The sequence below is a fragment of the Heterodontus francisci genome, chromosome 12, assembly GCF_036365525.1.
Source record: "Heterodontus francisci isolate sHetFra1 chromosome 12, sHetFra1.hap1, whole genome shotgun sequence".
Taxonomy (NCBI): Eukaryota; Metazoa; Chordata; class Chondrichthyes; order Heterodontiformes; family Heterodontidae; genus Heterodontus; species Heterodontus francisci.
This window is the reverse complement of record NC_090382.1, coordinates 68,657,717-68,675,851: the sequence shown is the minus strand read 5'-3', so window position 1 is coordinate 68,675,851 and position 18,135 is coordinate 68,657,717. Positions and strand designations below refer to the sequence as shown.

At 44.6% G+C, this 18,135-nt stretch overlaps 1 protein-coding gene across 1 annotated transcript in view; it reads right to left on the bottom strand.

Annotated features, from left to right (window-relative positions):
• Positions 1-17,518, bottom strand: part of LOC137375905 (A disintegrin and metalloproteinase with thrombospondin motifs 2-like) — a 315,989-nt gene extending 298,471 nt beyond the window's left edge. The window contains exons 1-2 of the mRNA XM_068043568.1: positions 17,170-17,518; positions 16,460-16,818 (exon numbers count right to left, since the gene is read on the bottom strand). Coding sequence (XP_067899669.1) covers positions 16,460-16,818; positions 17,170-17,251 — 441 coding nt within the window. The 5' untranslated portion in view covers positions 17,252-17,518. The remainder of the gene's footprint in view (positions 1-16,459; positions 16,819-17,169) is intronic.
• Between the last annotated feature and the right edge of the window lie 617 nt (positions 17,519-18,135).

Sequence of the window (18,135 nt, the reverse complement as noted above, 5' to 3'; positions counted from 1 at the left end):
AAGCACTGTCTCTCAGTATGCAAATATCCTCTAGCCAAGTGTCTGGTGATCTCTTTTTAAACAAGTAATTTCTTCACTCCAGCAACAGTTTAAAATGAATGTTCATATGATGAAATTAATATGCCTCATTCTTGGCAGGTGGGGGTCTTCATGACACTATGCAAGAGTAGAACTCCACTTCCCTGGTAACTATTTTCTCATGTTAGGTGAGATTATCCTGGAGAAGATACCACACTCCTTGGCTTCAGTGTACTCAGGAGTCAAAATCAGGACCTGATTCCTGAGTTAGAGGAATCACAGATTTTGCAGCTCAAAAGGAAGCTACTTGATCCATACTGTTCAACTGGAATTGGATAATCTAATCACATTAAAATAACTGGTTGGAATATAATAGGTAGTTTCAATCCAAATTTCAGAATTGTGTTGTGAGCAGGCGTGGTTCCCTGCCAGCAACCCAGACTCGAAAGTGCTCCCTCTCTACTTCGCCCAACAAATATATTAATCTAAATTGCTTTACCTTATTATTTGACAAAATGAAAAAATGTACTAATTTTCAAGGTAAACATATTGAACAGCAACTATTCCTGTTGCTTCTTTATGGAAATCACTTGTCAGCTAAAATATAGGGCCTGCTTTTCACTTACTTGGCTGGCAGCAACGCACTACATACTCTTCAATGGAACCTACAGCGAACAAGGTTGAAAGGGCAAAGTCTGGAGCGCAATGCTGACAAGGTTAAACAACCAATTTCTAGTGGCTGCATTTGATGTGATTTGAATAATTCCATTAATACAGAGGCAGTCAATCAGATTTCATCCGAGTTAACAGGAGATTCAGATTAAGAAGCACTGTGTGACTATTATGGTCTTAATAAATTTATTGTATCACCTCATAATGTTTGTCCCTGAATTCCAGCACTGAAATCCAGGAATTATAAATTGGTACAATCCATTTATCCAATCATTATCATCATTGCTACTTTATTATATGAGTCCAACTGATAACCAAGTGCATGATTAGAAAATTTGTGTAACTTATTTACATTTGCAACAAATAGTGAACAAGTTTACGCTTGAATTGATTGATTATAAGCATTGCAGTGGAGTTCATCCTGTGCTTCTCACTATTCTGGTCAACAAATTTGTTTTCCTGCTCTGTAATTTTAATTCAATATGTGAACCCAAATAAAAAACACATCTTGCACAGTAGTGGATTCAGTCTCCAGGGTAATCAAGTTTGTAATAATGTTTCATGCACAATCATATCGGGGCTGCAGAACAGTAAGGCAATGTAGAAAGTGTGAACACCACTCAAGCTGGTCATATTCTAAGTTTATGCCTCCCTGATCCCTGTATATTGATGTTTACCATTCATCAATTTTCGCAATCCTCACCAGTAAGTATGCTTCTAATTTAGGAATGGAAACAAAATCATTCCATGTCTCCTGAGTGAAACAAGTCATTGGGCTAATGATTGGCTTACCCCAATTTGGGGCTGCCATCTCATCACCATGATTGGAGCACAGGACCATGTGTCTACTACTCTGCAGGGGACTGAGCATCATTTGGTGCAGCCATCCTTCTGATCTTAAAGGTAATTTGTCCCTCTTAAAGGGAAGCTGCACTGAAGAATATTGATGCAATTTAAAACATGGAAAATGGAACACCAGGGCAGAGAAGGTGTTTCAGCATAACGGATGCACAGCTGGAGCCATTAGTGGTGGAGGTGGGCAGGAGGAGAGTTCCATAGGGGTCCAGGAGGGCCTCAGGGACCACACACAGAAGGGAGTGGAAGTAGATAGCCAAGAACGTCTACTATCCTGATCGGGACCTGAGGGCCTGGCAGCTGTGAAACTTAAAAATTTAATAACCACATGTAGGTGGCAAAGGTCAGTGAATGCACATGACATCCTCTACCCATCACAACACCAGCTACTCACGCTGCTCAATGCACCAAATTTCAATCACGCACCTGCAGCACTCCCTGGCACTCAGGACTCATGCTTAACATCCAGATACTTCAACTCACCCTCACAATGGTGCCAGCCTCACAAACACCTCTCGCTGCCTCCACATACCTCCAACTATTCAGCCAAATACAGTGCTACACAATCACTGACATTCTGCCCTGTCTCTTGCAGGACAAGGACAAAATAGAAGGGATAGAGCAAAACCAGCAGGGGACAAGGACAACTGCATCACCTGAGCCTTACGAAGGAGATGAAGGGCTGGCTGCAAAAGAGCCCATGTAACTGAGAATACTGAGGATGATGGGATGTTCCTGCTTTATGCCCCTTCTCAACTTCCAGCATACCCTCATCCTGAGACCTGGCATGATGAGCAAACTGCTCATTCATGGACCTCTCGCTTCCAACCCCACACCCATTCCCTCACACTAATCTTCCCATTCTGATTTTCTGCTTTCAGACACACAAGAACCTCCACTTGCCCAACCACAGCAGTCCCAGGAGAAAGAAAGAGAGCAGCAAGACAATGCTCATGAAGAGGCCCATCACTTCATCTGACACTTGTAGCCAGCAGCTCAGATACTGGCACTGCACATACCTTGGAGGTTAGTGTAGAGTTGGGATCAGCATGTGTTGAGGCATGCTGGACTGCAGCCAGGTCAGGGGTAAGGGATGGTTCGTTTGCCAGCTCACCAGGGGGTAGGTAACAGACTAGTTCCACTGCAGAAGACACTGATGAGAATCTCAGAGGGCGGACATGCACGAAAGCTCTGATGGACATGCACACTGAGATGCTGGGTGCGATGGCTGGCCTGCCGGACAGTCTCCTGTCACTGTCAAGGAGCATGAAGGAGTCCAGCTCCATCCTGGCAAAGGGCATAACACAGAACTTCACCTCTCCGCAGCCTCTGCTCTATTTCCCTAACGTGCTGACCCCATATTTGCTGCAACCATTGTGTGGACAGTTCACCTAATCCTCTGTACTCCCTGTGAGGATACAATAGCACTCCCTACCAAATCCAGGAACTCACCACAGCACCTCCAAAAACACTTGAGTACTTCCAGACATGGTGCAAGAACAGAAGCTTTTCAAAATCAACTTACCTGCAGATTAGGTGTTTAGTCCTTTAAATAGCACTGGTGCAGGACCATCTTGCAGCTCAGTGCTTGATCTTTGTAGACTGATGTCCAAATTCAATGGACCTGCGTGGTCCAAATTAGGAAGCCAAGTGTCCCATTAGTCGGCAGGTGACACCCGTGCGAGTGCCCTTGTCAAGAAGGTGCAGGTTGTGCCAAAAGCAGCTGGCAGTGCAGTGCACCCCAGCAAAAGGGCACTAGGCTTCCATGGTGCTATGGATACTAAATTGACATCCATTGTCTTTGACCCCTTTATTTTAACAACTTTTACAGGTAACAGGTGAAACTCATTCCTACCATAACTAGTAAAACTCCCAAAGTTCCCTGTACCATATGCAAAACCACCTCAACAAAAATAACACAGATAAATAAAATATTCATTTCTACCAAGTTACAACAACTTGAACATCAGAAATGCTTTTTTGTGTTAAGTAATGCCATACTTTGCCATTCCACAGTGCGGACTGCGAAACCGACCACTCCCTGGTGTGCAGCAAAGTTAGACTCAAACCAAAGAAGCTACATTACTCCAAGCAGAAGGGCCGCCCGCACATCAACATTAACAGAATTTCTTATCCACGCCTGTTACATAAGTTTCTAAATTCACTTGAAAAAGCCCTTCAAAACACTCCTGCAGGGGATGCAGAGACCAAGTGGGCCCACATCAGAGACGCCATCTATGACTCAGCAATGACCACCTTTGGCAAACATGAGAAGCAGAATGCAGACTGGTTTCAATCTCACTTTGAAGAGCTGGACCCTGTCATAGCCGCTAAGCGCATTGCACTGTTGAACTACAAGAAAGCCCCCAGCGGGTTAACATCCGTAGCACTTAAAGTAGCCAGAAGCGCTGCACAAAGAACAGCCAGGCGCTGTGCAAATGACTACTGACAATATCTATGCAGTTGTATTCAGCTGGCCTCCGACACCGGAAACATCAGAGGAATGTATGATGGCATTAAGAGAGCTTTTGGGCCAACCATCAAGAAGATCGCCCCCCTCAAGTCCAAATCGGGACACAATCACTGACCAACGCAAGCAAATGGACCGCTGGGTGGAGCACTACCTAGAACTGTACTCCAGGGAAAATGTTGTCACTGATACCGCCCTCAATGCAGCCTAGTCTCTGCCAGTATTGGATGAACTGGACATACAGCCAACAAAATCGGAGCTCAGTGAGGCCATTGATTCTCTAGCCAGTGGAAAAGCCCCTGGAAAGGACGGCATTACCCCTGAAATAATCAAGACTGCCAAGCCTGCTTTACTCTCAGCACTCCATGAACTGCTTTGCCTGTGCTGGGATGAGGGAGCAGTACCACAGGACAGGAGTGGCGCAGTGGTTAGCACCGCAGCCTCACAGCTCCAGCGACCCGGGTTCAATTCTGGGTCCTGCCTGTGTGGAGTTTGCAAGTTCTCCCTGTGTCTGCGTGGGTTTCCTCCGGGTGCTCTGGTTTCCTCCCACATGCCAAAGACTTGCTGGTTGATAGGTTAATTGGACATTATAAATTGCCCCTAGTATAGGTAGGTGGTAGGGAAATATAGGGACAGGTGGGGATGTGGTAGGGAATATGGAATTAGTGTAGGGTTGGTATAAATGGGTGGTTGGTGGTCGGCACAGACTCAGTGGGCCGAAGGGCCTGTTTCAGTGCTGTATCTCTAATAAAAAAAAATTTTTAAATTAAAAATAAAATATCATCACCCTCTATAATAAGTGTGACCGCGGTGACTGCAACAACTACCGTGGAATCTCCCTGCTCAGCATAGTGGGGAAAGTCTTTGCTCAAGTCGTTTTAAACAGACTCCAGAAGCTGGCTGAGCGTATCTACCCTGAGGCAGAGTGTGGCTTTCGAGCAGAGAAATCCACCATTGATATGCTGTTCTCCCTTTGCCAGCTACAGGAGAAATGCCGCGAACAACAGATGTCCCTCTACGTTGCTTTCATAGATCTCACCAAAGCCTTTGACCTCATCAGCAGACGTGGTCTCTTCAGACTACTAGCAAAGATCAGATGTCCACCAAAGCTACTAAGTATCATCACCTCATTCCATGACAATATGAAAGGCACAATTCAGCATAGCAGTGCCTTATCAGACCCCGTTCCTATTCTGAGTTGCGTAAATCAGGGCTATGTTCTCGCACCTACACTGTTTGGGATCTTCTTCTCACTGCTGCTCTCACATGTTCAATTCTTCAGAAGAAGGAATTTTCCTCCACACAAGATCAGATGGCAGGTCTTAGAGCCAAGACCAAAGTACGGAAGGTCCTCATCAGGGAACTCCTCTTTGTTGACGATGCTGCATTAACATTCCACACAGAAGCGTGTCTGCAGAGACTCATCGACAGGATTGTGGCTGCCTGCAATGAATTTGGCCTAACCATCAGCCTCAAGAAAACAAACATCATGGGACAGGACGTCAGAAATGCTCCATCCATCAATATCGGCGACCACGCTCTGGAAGTGGTTCAAGAGTTCACCTACCTAGGCTCAACTGTCACCAGTAACCTGTCTCTCGATGCAGAAATCAACAAGCGCATGGGAAAGGCATCCACTGCTATGTCCAGACTGGCCAAGAGAGTGTGGGAAAATGGTGCACAGACACGGAACACAAAAGTCTGAGTGTATCAAGCCTGTGTCCTCAGTACCTTGCTCTACGGCAGTGAGGCCTCGACAACGTATGTCAGCCAAGAGCGACGTCTCAAATTATTCTATCTTCGCTGCCTCCAGAGAATCCTTGGCATCAGGTGACAGGACCGTATCTCCAACGCAGAAGTCCTCGAGGGGGCCAACATCCCCAGCATTTACACCCAACTGAGCCAGCGGAGCTTGAGATGGCTTGGCCATGTGAGCCGCATGGAAGATGGCAGGTTCTCCAAGGACGCATTGTACAGCGAGCTCGTCACTGGTGTTGGACCCACCGGCCGTCCATGTCTCCGCTTTAAAGACGTCTGCAAACGCGACATGAAGTCCTGTGACATTGACCACAAATTGTGGGCGTCAGTTGCCAGTGTTCGCCAGAGCTGGCAGACAGCCATAAAGGCAGGGCTAAAGATTGGCGAGTCGAAGAGACTTAACAGTTGGCAGGAAAAAAGACAGAAGCGCAAGGAGAGAGCCAACTGTGTAACAGCCCCGACAACCAATTTTATCTGCAGCACCTGTGGAAGAGTCTGTCACTCTAGAATTGGCCTTTATAGCCATTCCAGGCGCTGCTTCACAAACCACTGACCACCTCTAGGCACTTACCCATTTTCTCTCAAGACAAGGAGGCCAAAGAAGAAGAATGTCATACTTTCACTGCCATGATCAATCCAGAGGAAATATCACACAATCTCCTCTTTAGCAAGGGGATGGATTATAAAAGTAGGGAAGTCTTGCTATAACTGTACAGGGCATTGGTGAGACTGCACCTTGAGTACTGCGTACAATTTTGCTCTTCTTAGTTAAGGAGGGATATATCTGCAGTGGACGCAGTTCAGAGAAGGTTCACTTGGTTGATTCCTGGGATGAAGGCTTTGTCTTATGAGGAAATGTTGAACAAGTTGGGCCTATGCTCATTGGAGTTTCAAGGAATGAGAGAGGAATTTTACGCCACCCCAACGAGTGGGATGGTGGTGGGGGGGGGGGGGGAAGAGGTGGGCAGGGCAGTGGCGTAAAATGGAGCGGGAGACTCCGTGAGGATTTCCCGACCCGCTCCCGCCTCCGCCACCATTTACATAGGGCAGGAAGGGGGCGAAAAACGGCCTGCCAGCCCATAGGCCAATCAAGGCCCTTAAGGGCCTTCGCTCGCCTCCACACAGATTTTACGCATGGCAAGTGGGCATCCTGGAGCCAGTAAAAGCCGCCTGGGAAAACTAGGCAGCTGCCAATCATCCCGGGGGTTGGGGGGGCCCCTGCTCATCAGGCACAGGGTGTCCGATGGAGGGCAGCCCCCGCTACCCCAACCACCCCCAGCACCCAACACACCCCCCTTCCCCCCAACCGACCACGCTTGCCTCGCCAGGGCCAGACCAATTATTACCGGCGAGGTAACCAAAACTTACCTTGCCTCCCGGCTCCACGTCTTCTTCTTTCGTCGGCTGGGCTGCAGTCTCAGCAATGGCCACTGCTCCTGGTGGCGCTGCTGGGACTAAGAGCTGCCAGCCCGCCGATTGACTGGCATCTCAGTGAGGCGGGACTTCCTCCCTGAAATGGGTTGAAGTCCCATTTCGGCACAATTAAAGCCTGGGGGCAAATAAAATACAGAACGGATCCCCAGGTGAGGTGGAAGCGGGTTCGCCACCGACTTTTATGTTGGAGGCCGGCTCCCGTCCGTCCACCATAAAAGTCCGGCCTTGATCTTTTTGAAATATATAAGATTCTGAGGGGGCTAGACATGGTAGGTGCTGAGAGGATGTTTCCCCTCATGGGGGAACCTAGAATCGGGGGTACAGTTTCAAAATAAGGTGTCTCCCATTTAAGACAGAAATGAGGAGGAATTTCGTCTCTCAGATGGTTACTAATCTTTGGAATTCTCTTCCCCAGACAGCAGTGCAGGCTGGGTCATTGAATATATTCAAGACTCAGTTAGACAGATGTTCTATCTACAAGAGAGCCAAGGGTTACGGGGCGCAGGCAGGAAGGAGGAGTTAACACCACAATCAGGTCAGCCATGATCTTATTAAATGGTGGAGGAGGCTAGAGGAGCCAAATGACCTACTCCTGTTCCTATTTCTGATGTTCTTATGTACTTATAGCTGCAGTTGTTCTGGCAGGATAACTTGCTTTTCCCCATCTGTAGTATTTATTTTTTACAGTAGGAGAAACTTCTCTCTCCAGCTGTGTTTCATGCCTGTATAATGCGAATATTAGTCTAATGTGAACAGATTCATAAGGGAAACAAACAATGGACTCAATGTGCTGATTTGAAGTTACCATACTAGTGTCTGCACTTCATGACTGCTTTGTTGCACTTGAAAAGTCAAAGCTCTACAACAGTGTGCATGCTGCAGTTTCTGGATTGGAACCTACAGTAAACCTGCTAGAATCATTCCATGAAGCATCACACATACAAGGTGTTTTTAAATGCTGCCAGTTGACAGCTACAACATTCCCATTTTTATTATCTTTGCCACAAGAGCCTCATTATTTATGAGCTGTTGAAAATTTCCCTTTAAATCCCTGCTTTGCAAGAACATTGGAGGTTATTTTGGCCAAAGGTTGAAAACAGGCTCTAAAGGGATGCTGTTTGATGCAAGTTCTGATGAAAGGTCACTGACCTGAAACGTTAACTATGCTTCTCTCTCCACAGATGCTGCCAGACCTGCTGAGTATTTACAGCACTTTTTGTTTTTTTGTCTGTTTGAAAGTTTGGCTTTAGCATGCAATTTTGGTCCGAATTGCTGATTACCATAATTTAAACTTGCCTGCAGGTTCATAAACAGAGACATTTGCAGGTTGAGCACTAAAGTGCTGATAAGAGACAATTTGTGTGGAGCAGTATATGTTATCCCCACACACCCATTTCCACTGAAGGTGTGCAGTGAATTAGATGACACACAGTAGTGGGTTTGAGGGACCAAGGGAGAGGGCGCACAGGTTCTCAGATGCAGCACTGGAGGTCCTGGTGGAGGACTTCCAGAGGAAGAGGAATGTCCTGTACCTGTGGAGAGAAGAAGTCCACCTTGCCCTCCTGTCACTCTCTCCTTTGGCAGCTGGTGCTGCTCTGCCTGGCCTCATGTCCTCCTCACATTCCTTCTGCAGATCAAGGGAGATCTCCAGCAAGATGTCCATAACCAAACACTCTCTTTCTCCTGGTGACTCAAAAAAGATGTCCAGTACAGCATTTACTCTCTTTAGGTGAAGTCCTCAGAGAATTTCCAGAATTAATGTTGATAGTGTTGGTGAAGTCTTGGCAAAGTATCCCAGAAGATCTCCTGATCTATTTTGGATCACATGATATCAACAAACGGATGAAGGCACTGGAAGGCTATGAGCACTGACAACATCCCGGCTGTAGTACCGAAGACTTGTGCTCCAGAACTAGCTGTGCCCCTAGCCAGACTATTCCAGTACAGCTACAACACTGGCATCTGCCCGACAATGTGGAAAATTGCCCAGGTATGTCCTTTCTACAAAAAGTAGGACAAATCCATTCCGGCCAATTACCGCCCCATCAGTCTTCTCTCAATCATCAGCAAAGTGATGGAAGGTGGTGTTGACAGTGCTGTCAAGCCATACTTACTCAGCAATAACCTGCTCACAAATGCTGAGTTTGGGTTCTGCCAGGGCTCCACACCTCATTACAGCCTTGGTCCAAACATGGACAAGACTGTGGAATTCCAGAGGTGAGGTGAGAGTGACTGCCCTTGGCACCAAGGTAGCATTTCATGGAATGTGCCATCAAGGAGCCTGAAGTCACTGGAAATCAGGGGGAAAACTCTCCACTGGTTGGAATGATACCCAACACAAAGGAAAATGGTTGTAGTTATTAGAGGCCAATCATCTCAGTCCCAGGACATCACTGCAGGAGTTCCTCAGGGTTGTATCCTAGGATCAACTATTTTCAGCTGCTTCATCAATAACCTTCCCTCAAGGTCAGCAGTGGGATGTTCGCTGATGATTGCACAGTGTTCAGTACCATTCGCAACTCCTCAGATATTGAAGTAGTCTGTGCCGCATGCAGCAAGTCCAGGACAACATTCACGCTTTGGCTGATAAATGGCAAGTAACATTCAGGCCATGCAAATGCCAGGAAATGACCATCTCCAACAAGAGAGAATCTAACCATCACCCCTTGACATTCAATGGCATTACCAAAGTGGAATCACCCAAAATCAACATCCTAGGATTACCATTGACCAGAAACTTAACTGGATCAGCCATATAAATACTGTGGCAACAAGAGTAGGTCAGAGGCTGGGAATTTTGCACCTCCTGACTCACCACAGACTGTCCACCATCTACAAGGCACAAGTCAGGAATACAAAGAAATACTCTCCACTTGCCTTGATCACTGCAGCTCCAACAACACTCAAGAAGCTTGACACCATCCAGGACAAAGCAGCCCGTTTGATCGGCACCACATCCATCACCTTAAACATTCACTCCCTTCAGCACTGGCACATAGTGGCAGCAGTGTGTACCATCTACAAGTTGCTCTGCAACAACTCACCAAGGCTCCTTTAATAGCACCTTCAAAACCCGCAACCTCTACCACCTAGGAGGACAAGGGCAGGTGATGCATGGAAACTCCACCACCCAAAAGTTCCCCTTCAGGTCACATCATCCTGACTTGGAAATAGATTGCCATTTCTTCACTGTCATAACTCCCTCCCTAACAGTACTGTGGGTGTACCTACACCACATGGACTGCAGCTGTTCAAGAAGGTGGCTCACCACCACCTTCTCAAGGGCAATTAGGGATGGGCAATACATGCTGGCCTTGCCAGAGATGCTCAAATCCCAAGAACAAATAAAAACAAGTCCACTTCAAAGCTCCAGCAGCAAATGACCAACATAAGATGATGTAAGTATTGCTGTAGGTAGCACTTGAAATCCTCTGCAATGACTTGTTTACTCCCAAACAGCTAAATGCTGTTAGCAGCAAACGTTAGGATAAGGGCTAGCCACCAAAATACCATATAGCCTCTTTAATAAGACTTAGGAGGCAATTTAAGTATTAATCAGCCTCTTAATGAGCCTCTGAGCAGCCATTCCCAGCACAAACTTCAACTCCTTTACCAAGCTGGTGTATTGCGTTAAACACAGACTAAACTGTCTTTTAAGCTCAAGACTTCATCTTGTCCGCCTTGGAGGCTCTTAAGCATCTGAACACCCCATAGAAAGTCACCCCTTTGTGTTTGAAAGTAGATGAATGTATAGAAAGAAACAAAATAAACAGAAATGAAGGTCTGAACAATACTGGTACCGATTCCATTTAAAAACATTATCACAACACAAATTTGTAATGTGTATTTCTTTTGTCATCGCTGATTACATCACTCGGACTTGAACAGCTATAAAAATAGCTGAAGTTGTTCTCAGATTGACCATTATCACACTGCCTCTTACCTTCTCCACTGGAATGACATAGGCCTCTTTAAAGCTGTTTTCTTCACTGTCCCTTATATCGAGCTCACAGCACGCCACTATTCCAGACTCATAAAAACAATCTACTCAACAACCCCTTAATGGTTTTCAGAAAAACGTTTATAAATTAGATTGTGTTGGAATTTAAACCAGCATACGCCTAAAAGTAGCTGTGTGTGTGAAATCAGATTAAAAGATCAAATCACTGAGGAACTGTACTGTACTGTCACATGCAGCAGCAATCTTTCAAATTTCCATCTTACTTCAGAGTGGAAAAAGTTAAATCTAACATATAAGGTGATCCATGTAACCAATCCAAAGATCCACACTCAGATTTCATATTTGTTCGCCACAACTTCACTTTCATCCAACCCAGTTTCAATAAGTAATTCTATTTTCAGGACACTTTTCCTAATCCTAATTATCGGAAATGGTCAAACTACTTAATAAGTATTGGCAGACAATAACTCCAGAGCCCAGAGTGATGTAGACTCCAGTTATCTGGGAACAGGGAGTGCAGTATGACAGCATCACCATTAATACATTGAAACTTGTGGGTACCTACAGAGAGAATGCCTTCCTGTCCTGTTAGTTTCATTAGAACCTATCGGGAGAACCAGAGCAGCAGATTTAAACAGCATGCAAGAACTGGCAGCAGCAGAGCCTATCTGGAGAATAGAGTGCAGATACCAGACAGAGGGAAAATCTCAAAAAGTGACATTTTAGTCAGCACAGAGTGTACAGCAGCATGATGGGGGGTTAGTCTTATGAAGACCGATTCAGCAGTTTAGGCCTTTACTCTCTGGAGTTTAGAAGAATAAGAGGAGATCTAATTGAGGTATATAAGATGATTAAGAGGTTGACAAAGTAGACATCGAGAGGATGTTTCCTCTTGTGGGGCAATCTAGAACGAGGGGTAATAGTTTTAGGATAAGGAGTAGCAGATTTAAAACAGAGATGAGGAGAAATTACTTCTCTCAAAGGATCGTGAATCCGTGGAATTCACTACCCCAGAGTGTGGTGGATGCTGGGACATTGGGTAAATTTAAGGAGAAGATAGACAGATTTTTAATTAGAAATGGGTTGAACGGTTATGGACAACGGGCAGGAAAGTGAAGCTGAGGCCAAGATGAGATCAGCCATGATCGTACTGAATGGCGGAACAGGCTCGAGGGGCTGAATTGCCTACTCCTGCTCCTAGTTCTTATGTACTTATGACTAAGCATTTAGTTCATTGGTTCATCTTCTTGATGCTTTTTTTTTAATCGTTTCATGGGATGTGGGCATCACTGGCAAGACCAGCATTTGTTGCCCATCCCTAATAGCCTTGAGAAGGTGGTGCTGAGCTGCCTTCTTGAACCGCTGCAGTCCATCTGGTGCGGGATAGGGGAATAGCCAGAAGTCGCCGTCCATGTTGGAACCAAAAGGATTGAAAGCCTACAGACAGAGTTTCAAAAGCTAGAAAAAGATAAAAGAACAGGACCTCAAAAGTGGTAATCTCTCGATTACTCCCAGTGCCACCTGCTAGTGAGTACAGAAACAGGAAGATAGTGCGGGTGAATGCATGACTGGAGAAGTAGTGCAGAAGGGAAGGCTTCTGATTCCTGGGGCATTGGGATCAGTTCTGGAGCAGGAGGAACCTTTAAAAACTAGCCAGCTTACACCTGAACAAGGCTGGGACCAATGTCCTTGTGGACAGCTTAACTAGCAGTGTGGGCAGAAGGTTAAACTAATTTGGCAAGGGGAGGGGGACACCAGGACACAGCAGTAGAATGGAAAGACAACATGCCTAGAAAATGAGAAGGAATAAACAGCAACAGAACAATGAATAGTGTAGAAAGAACAGTAATTAGACATAAAAAACAAGCCAACTAGCATGGTGTTGGAATGCATGTGTGTTAATGCAAGGAGTGTTACAAACAAGGTTGACGAGGTATAGGTGCAAGTTGCAGTATGGGGTTAGGATATAGTGACTATAATGGAGACCTGGCTTAAACATGGGCAGGAATGGGACCTAAACATTGCTGGCTACAATATATTCAGGAGGGTTAGGCAATTTATAAAGACAGAAGGTGGGGAAGGAGGAGGTGGAGATGGCAATGTTGATCAAGGATAATATTACAGTTCTACAGGAAGATAAAATACTAGAGTAAATGGAATCTATTTGATTAGAGTTTAAGAACAGAAAATGAGCTGTTACATTGCTGGGTATTTACTCTAGACCCCCAAATAGTGAGGTAGAGAGCAAATCTATAGGCAAACTTCAGAGAAATGTAATAATAATAGAGCAATAAAATAGGTGACTTCAATTACCCTCATAGAGACTGGATAAAGCAAAGTAAAGGGAAAGGAGAGTAAAGAATTCCTAAAATGCGTACCAGAGAACTTTCTTAATCAACATGTTTCCAGCCCTATGAGAATGACTCAGTGTTGGATCTAGTTCTGGGGAATGATGTAGGGCAAGTGAAGTGTGTTGCAGTGGGAAAACATCTGGGTAATAGGTTTAAAGTAGTTATGGAAAGGGTCAAAGAAAAATCACAGATGAAAATACCCAACTGGAAGGGAGCCAATTTGAGTGATTTGAAAAGGGACTTAGTACAGGTAGGCTGGAAACAAAGATTGGCCTGGAAAGCAGTACATGAGCAATGGCAGGCCTTCCAGGTGGAGATACTTTGGGGACAAACTAAGCATACTCTCACAAGGAGGAAAGATGGGGCATCCAAAGCTAGAGCTCCCTGGATGACAAAGGGAATAGAGAATCAACACATCATAACAAATGTCAGTGTGAATACAGTTGAAAACCAGGCATGACGCAGAGAATGTAAGGAGGAAGTGAAAAAGGAGGTCAAAGAGAGAGACTTTGAGAAATGATTAGTGGATAACATAAAAGAGAACCCAAAAATCTTTTATAAACTTATAAAAAGTAAGAGGATAATTAAAGGAATGATGGACCGATGAAGGACAAGAGAGGAAATTTTCTTGTAGTGGCAGAGAGCATGACAGAGGTACTGTATGAGTATTTTGTATTGGGCTTCACAAAAGCAGATGAAGTTTCTGTTGCAGTGGTGGAAAAGATATTGGATAAGATAAAAATAGAACAAAAGGAGATTTTAAATAGGCTGGTAGCCCTCAATGTTAACAAGTCACCTAGTCCAGTTGGGATGCATCCTAGGATGCTAAGGGAAGCTAAGGTGGAGGAGATAGCTGAAGCTCTGACCACAATCTTTCAATCTTCCTTGGATATGGTAGTGGGGCCAGAGGGCTGGAGAATTGCAAATTATACACCCCTGTTCAAAAAAGGGGAAAGGGATAAACCTGGCAAACAGGCAAATCAATCTAACAACAGTAGTGGGAAAACTAGTAGAGACCATTGTCAAAGGCAAACATAGAAAATAGGAGCAGGAGTAGGCCATTCGGCCCTTCGAGCCTGTTCCGCCATTCATTATGATTATGGCTGATCATCCAACTCAGTAGCCTGTTCCAGCTTTTGCCCCATACCCTTTGATCCCTTTAGACCCAAGAGCTATATCTAACTCCTTCTTGAAAACATACAATGTTTTGGCCTCAACTGCTTTCTGTGGTAGCGAATTCCACAGGCTCACCACTCTCTGGGTGAAGAAATTTCTCTTCATCTCAGTCCTGAAAGGTTTACCCCGTATCCTTAGACTATGACCCCAGGTTCTGGACTCCCCCACCATCAGGAACATCCTTCCTGCATCTACCCTGTCAAGTCCTGTTAGAATTTTATAGGTTTCTATGAGATCCCCGCTCACTCTTCTGAACTCCAGCGAATATAATCCTAACCGAATCAATCTCTCCTCATACGTCAATTCTCCCTTGGAGAAGCATGGAAAAATATGGAAAGCCAGCATGCATTTTTTAAAAGCATATCGTGTCTGACTAACCTGATTAATTTCTTTGATGAAGTCACAGAAAGTGTTGATAAAGGTAGTGCAGTAGAAGTTGTATATATGAACTTTCAAAAGGCATTTTATAAACTACCACATAACAGACTTGTTCAGAAAATATAAGCACATGGGATTAAAGGGACAGTGGTAACTGTGGTATGTAATTGGCTAGGGGATAGCAGACAGAGTAGTGGTGAACATATGTTTTTCAGACTGGAGAGAAGTATGCAGTGGGATTCCCCAAGAACAAGTATTAAGACCATTGCTTTTCTTGTTATATATAAATGACTTGGACTTGGTAGGTGGAGTGCAATTTAGAAATTTGCAGGTGATACAAATCTTGGCAACAGTTGAGCAGGTTAGAAGTAGACTTCAAGAGGACACAAACTGGTGAATTGGGCAGACACATGGAAATTGATTATGGTTAAGTGTGAAGTGATGCACTTTGGGAGAATCAACATGGAAAGCTGTATAATCTAAATGGTACTATTTTGAGGGCGGGGCAGGCAAGAGCAGACAGACCAGGGATGGGGTACAGGAGAAAATTTACAAATCCTCGCAGGCGGCAGGGCAAGTTGATAAGGCAGTTACTAAAGTGCATGGGATACTTGGCTTTGTAAATGGAGCAATGAACACAAAAACAAAGGAGTCATGCTAAACCTTTACAAATCACTGGTTAGGCCTCTGCTGGAATAATGTGTACAATTCTGGGCACCACGTAGTCAGAAGGATGCCAAGGCCTTGGAAAGGGTACAGAGGAGGTTTATCAGGATGATATTAGGGATGATGGACTTCTGTTATGTGGAGAGATTGTTAGTTAAACACTTCCTGGCTATTCATGGCCATCAATAACCAAATACAAAATGCTTCATTTTTACACCTTAGTGCAAGTCAGAACCTACTTGAGTTAAGGAATACGTATTTTTAAGAATGCTGTCCTAGCAGTTAAATTCAACTGCCTAGTTTTTTTTAAAATCATGTCCAGTTGAAATTCAAAGTGATTTCTTCATTAAATTACATGCTTACCTGTATAAGTAAGTATATGATGGGCAGTTGTTATATTTTCTTTGAATGAGTCTTCATCTAATAAGTGTTGACAGAAGTTAAATGTTGTCTGCATGTTTATGTTGGGAGTAATGTATCAACCGTAAACATGAATAAGTCTCAGCCTGTATAATTCTGAGTAGAAACTTATGACATTAATCACTACATTTTCTAATATATTTAAAACTATCGAGTTATAGGTAAGGTTATTAGAATGGTCATTTCAATCATGCGTTGTCCCTCACTTGTGTAGAATTCTATGTTGCAAGGTACACTGGAGATTCGGTAGGAAAAGGGTTAATGTGTGAACGAGTCAGTTCGATTGTTGATGCAGCTTACCAGCCCATCACAGTTGCTGATGGCGACCAAAGCCCCCGGTACATCAGTGATATCTCCGGAGTAGACGCAGTCTCCATGCAGAGGCTCTTTGCGAGTGACATTCGCGTCCTGCCACTCAACCGTCGCTCCAGGTGCCACCAGCCTTGAGTTGAGCTTCAGCCGGAGGTGAAATTGCTGCCCGAACACCGTGACATTATAATACAACTGTCCATCAGTTGGAGCTTGCTGAAAACTCCCGCTGTGCCTTTTTGGCCGTCTTTTGCCAGATGCTGACACAGCATTGGATAGAAATCTCCCCTGCACATCTGTGCTGGTTGGAGTCATCAGCTCATAGTTCTTTAATTTGCCCTGAAGTAAATCTGCAAACGATAAAGGCGCAAAAATGAACTTTCAAAACGATGTGTGCAATTATCGAAAGGAGATAATTTGTTAAGTTTAAAATGTATTTATATATTGTAGCTTTGAAGTTCGCAACTGCATAGCCTAATCGGCATAGTATCTGTATAGTGTACAACTCGATAACATGCGTAAAATTATATCAATACTGTGCATTTCGCAGTAACAAACTTAGTACTGGATACAATCAAAGACCCAGAGGCAGCCGATCCACAAATCCCATTGAAATCTCCAGGCAAATCCCGCTGTTGTTCTCGCTATTGTAAAAGTATTGGAGATCAGACAAGACAGCGAGTGAAGACGCCCATACATACCTGTATTCTGAGCTAGGTAAAGGCCGTCAGCTCCAAGAAAGGATAAAAAGACAAAGTACAGCGTTCCAAAGAAGTAATCCATTGCACGCTTCAAAGTGTCAGAAACTTGTTGGGGTTTCGCATTAAAGTTGAGCGCCTGCTGTAGACTGCGGCTCCGTGCAGTGCCAGAGCATCGGGCTGCTAGGGGAAGGTGCCGGCCAGCGCTGCCTCAATGTCTCACTCACCCTTACTTCAGTGTCACTGGATTGCAGGCAGCGAACCAGGGGCCGGGAGGTTGGGAAAAATATTGAAAACACGGGACGTATCTCATGAAGTCACTGTGATTGACAGATTGCGGCCACTGCACCGAAAAAAAAATTACGAGGAGGCAGTCCGGCTCCACCACGTGTGCATCTAGATCCTGCGAAGTCGAAGATTTGAATGATCTTGTGTTAGAAGTTAAGAATTCCTTCTCCCTTGTACTCCGACTGCTGATCAAGGGCTCCCTCTAGGTTCTAATAGAAATGCCACCTAAAAGAACTACCAAAAGCTACATAAATCTTGGTTCTGGGCTCGGTCGTCAAATTTGTATCTGAAATATCCCCACATCTTTGAAATGCTTGCACTAATGCTCTTCATCTTTCGAAGCAGGGAAATTAAACATGAGGAATTTGGAAAATAAATTACTATCTTTAAATCTAGTTCTCGCCTAAAATAAGTTTCTTTTAGGACAACGTCTATTTCCAAACCAGATGTTTTTGTATATATCAATTGGAGAATAATAGGCGAAGCTGGAGACAACCTCAGCTAGAAATAACTGTGACTGTTCTCATTAATTTGCGTCTGGTCATAGATGGAAACACAGAAAGTCTTGAAGCAATTGTAGTAATGTACCAACCCGTGTGCATACAATATTGGTTCACATAATGATTGTTAACTATATTTGAACTTTTCAAACCAAGGGACAGAGTTCTAATCTATAATGCT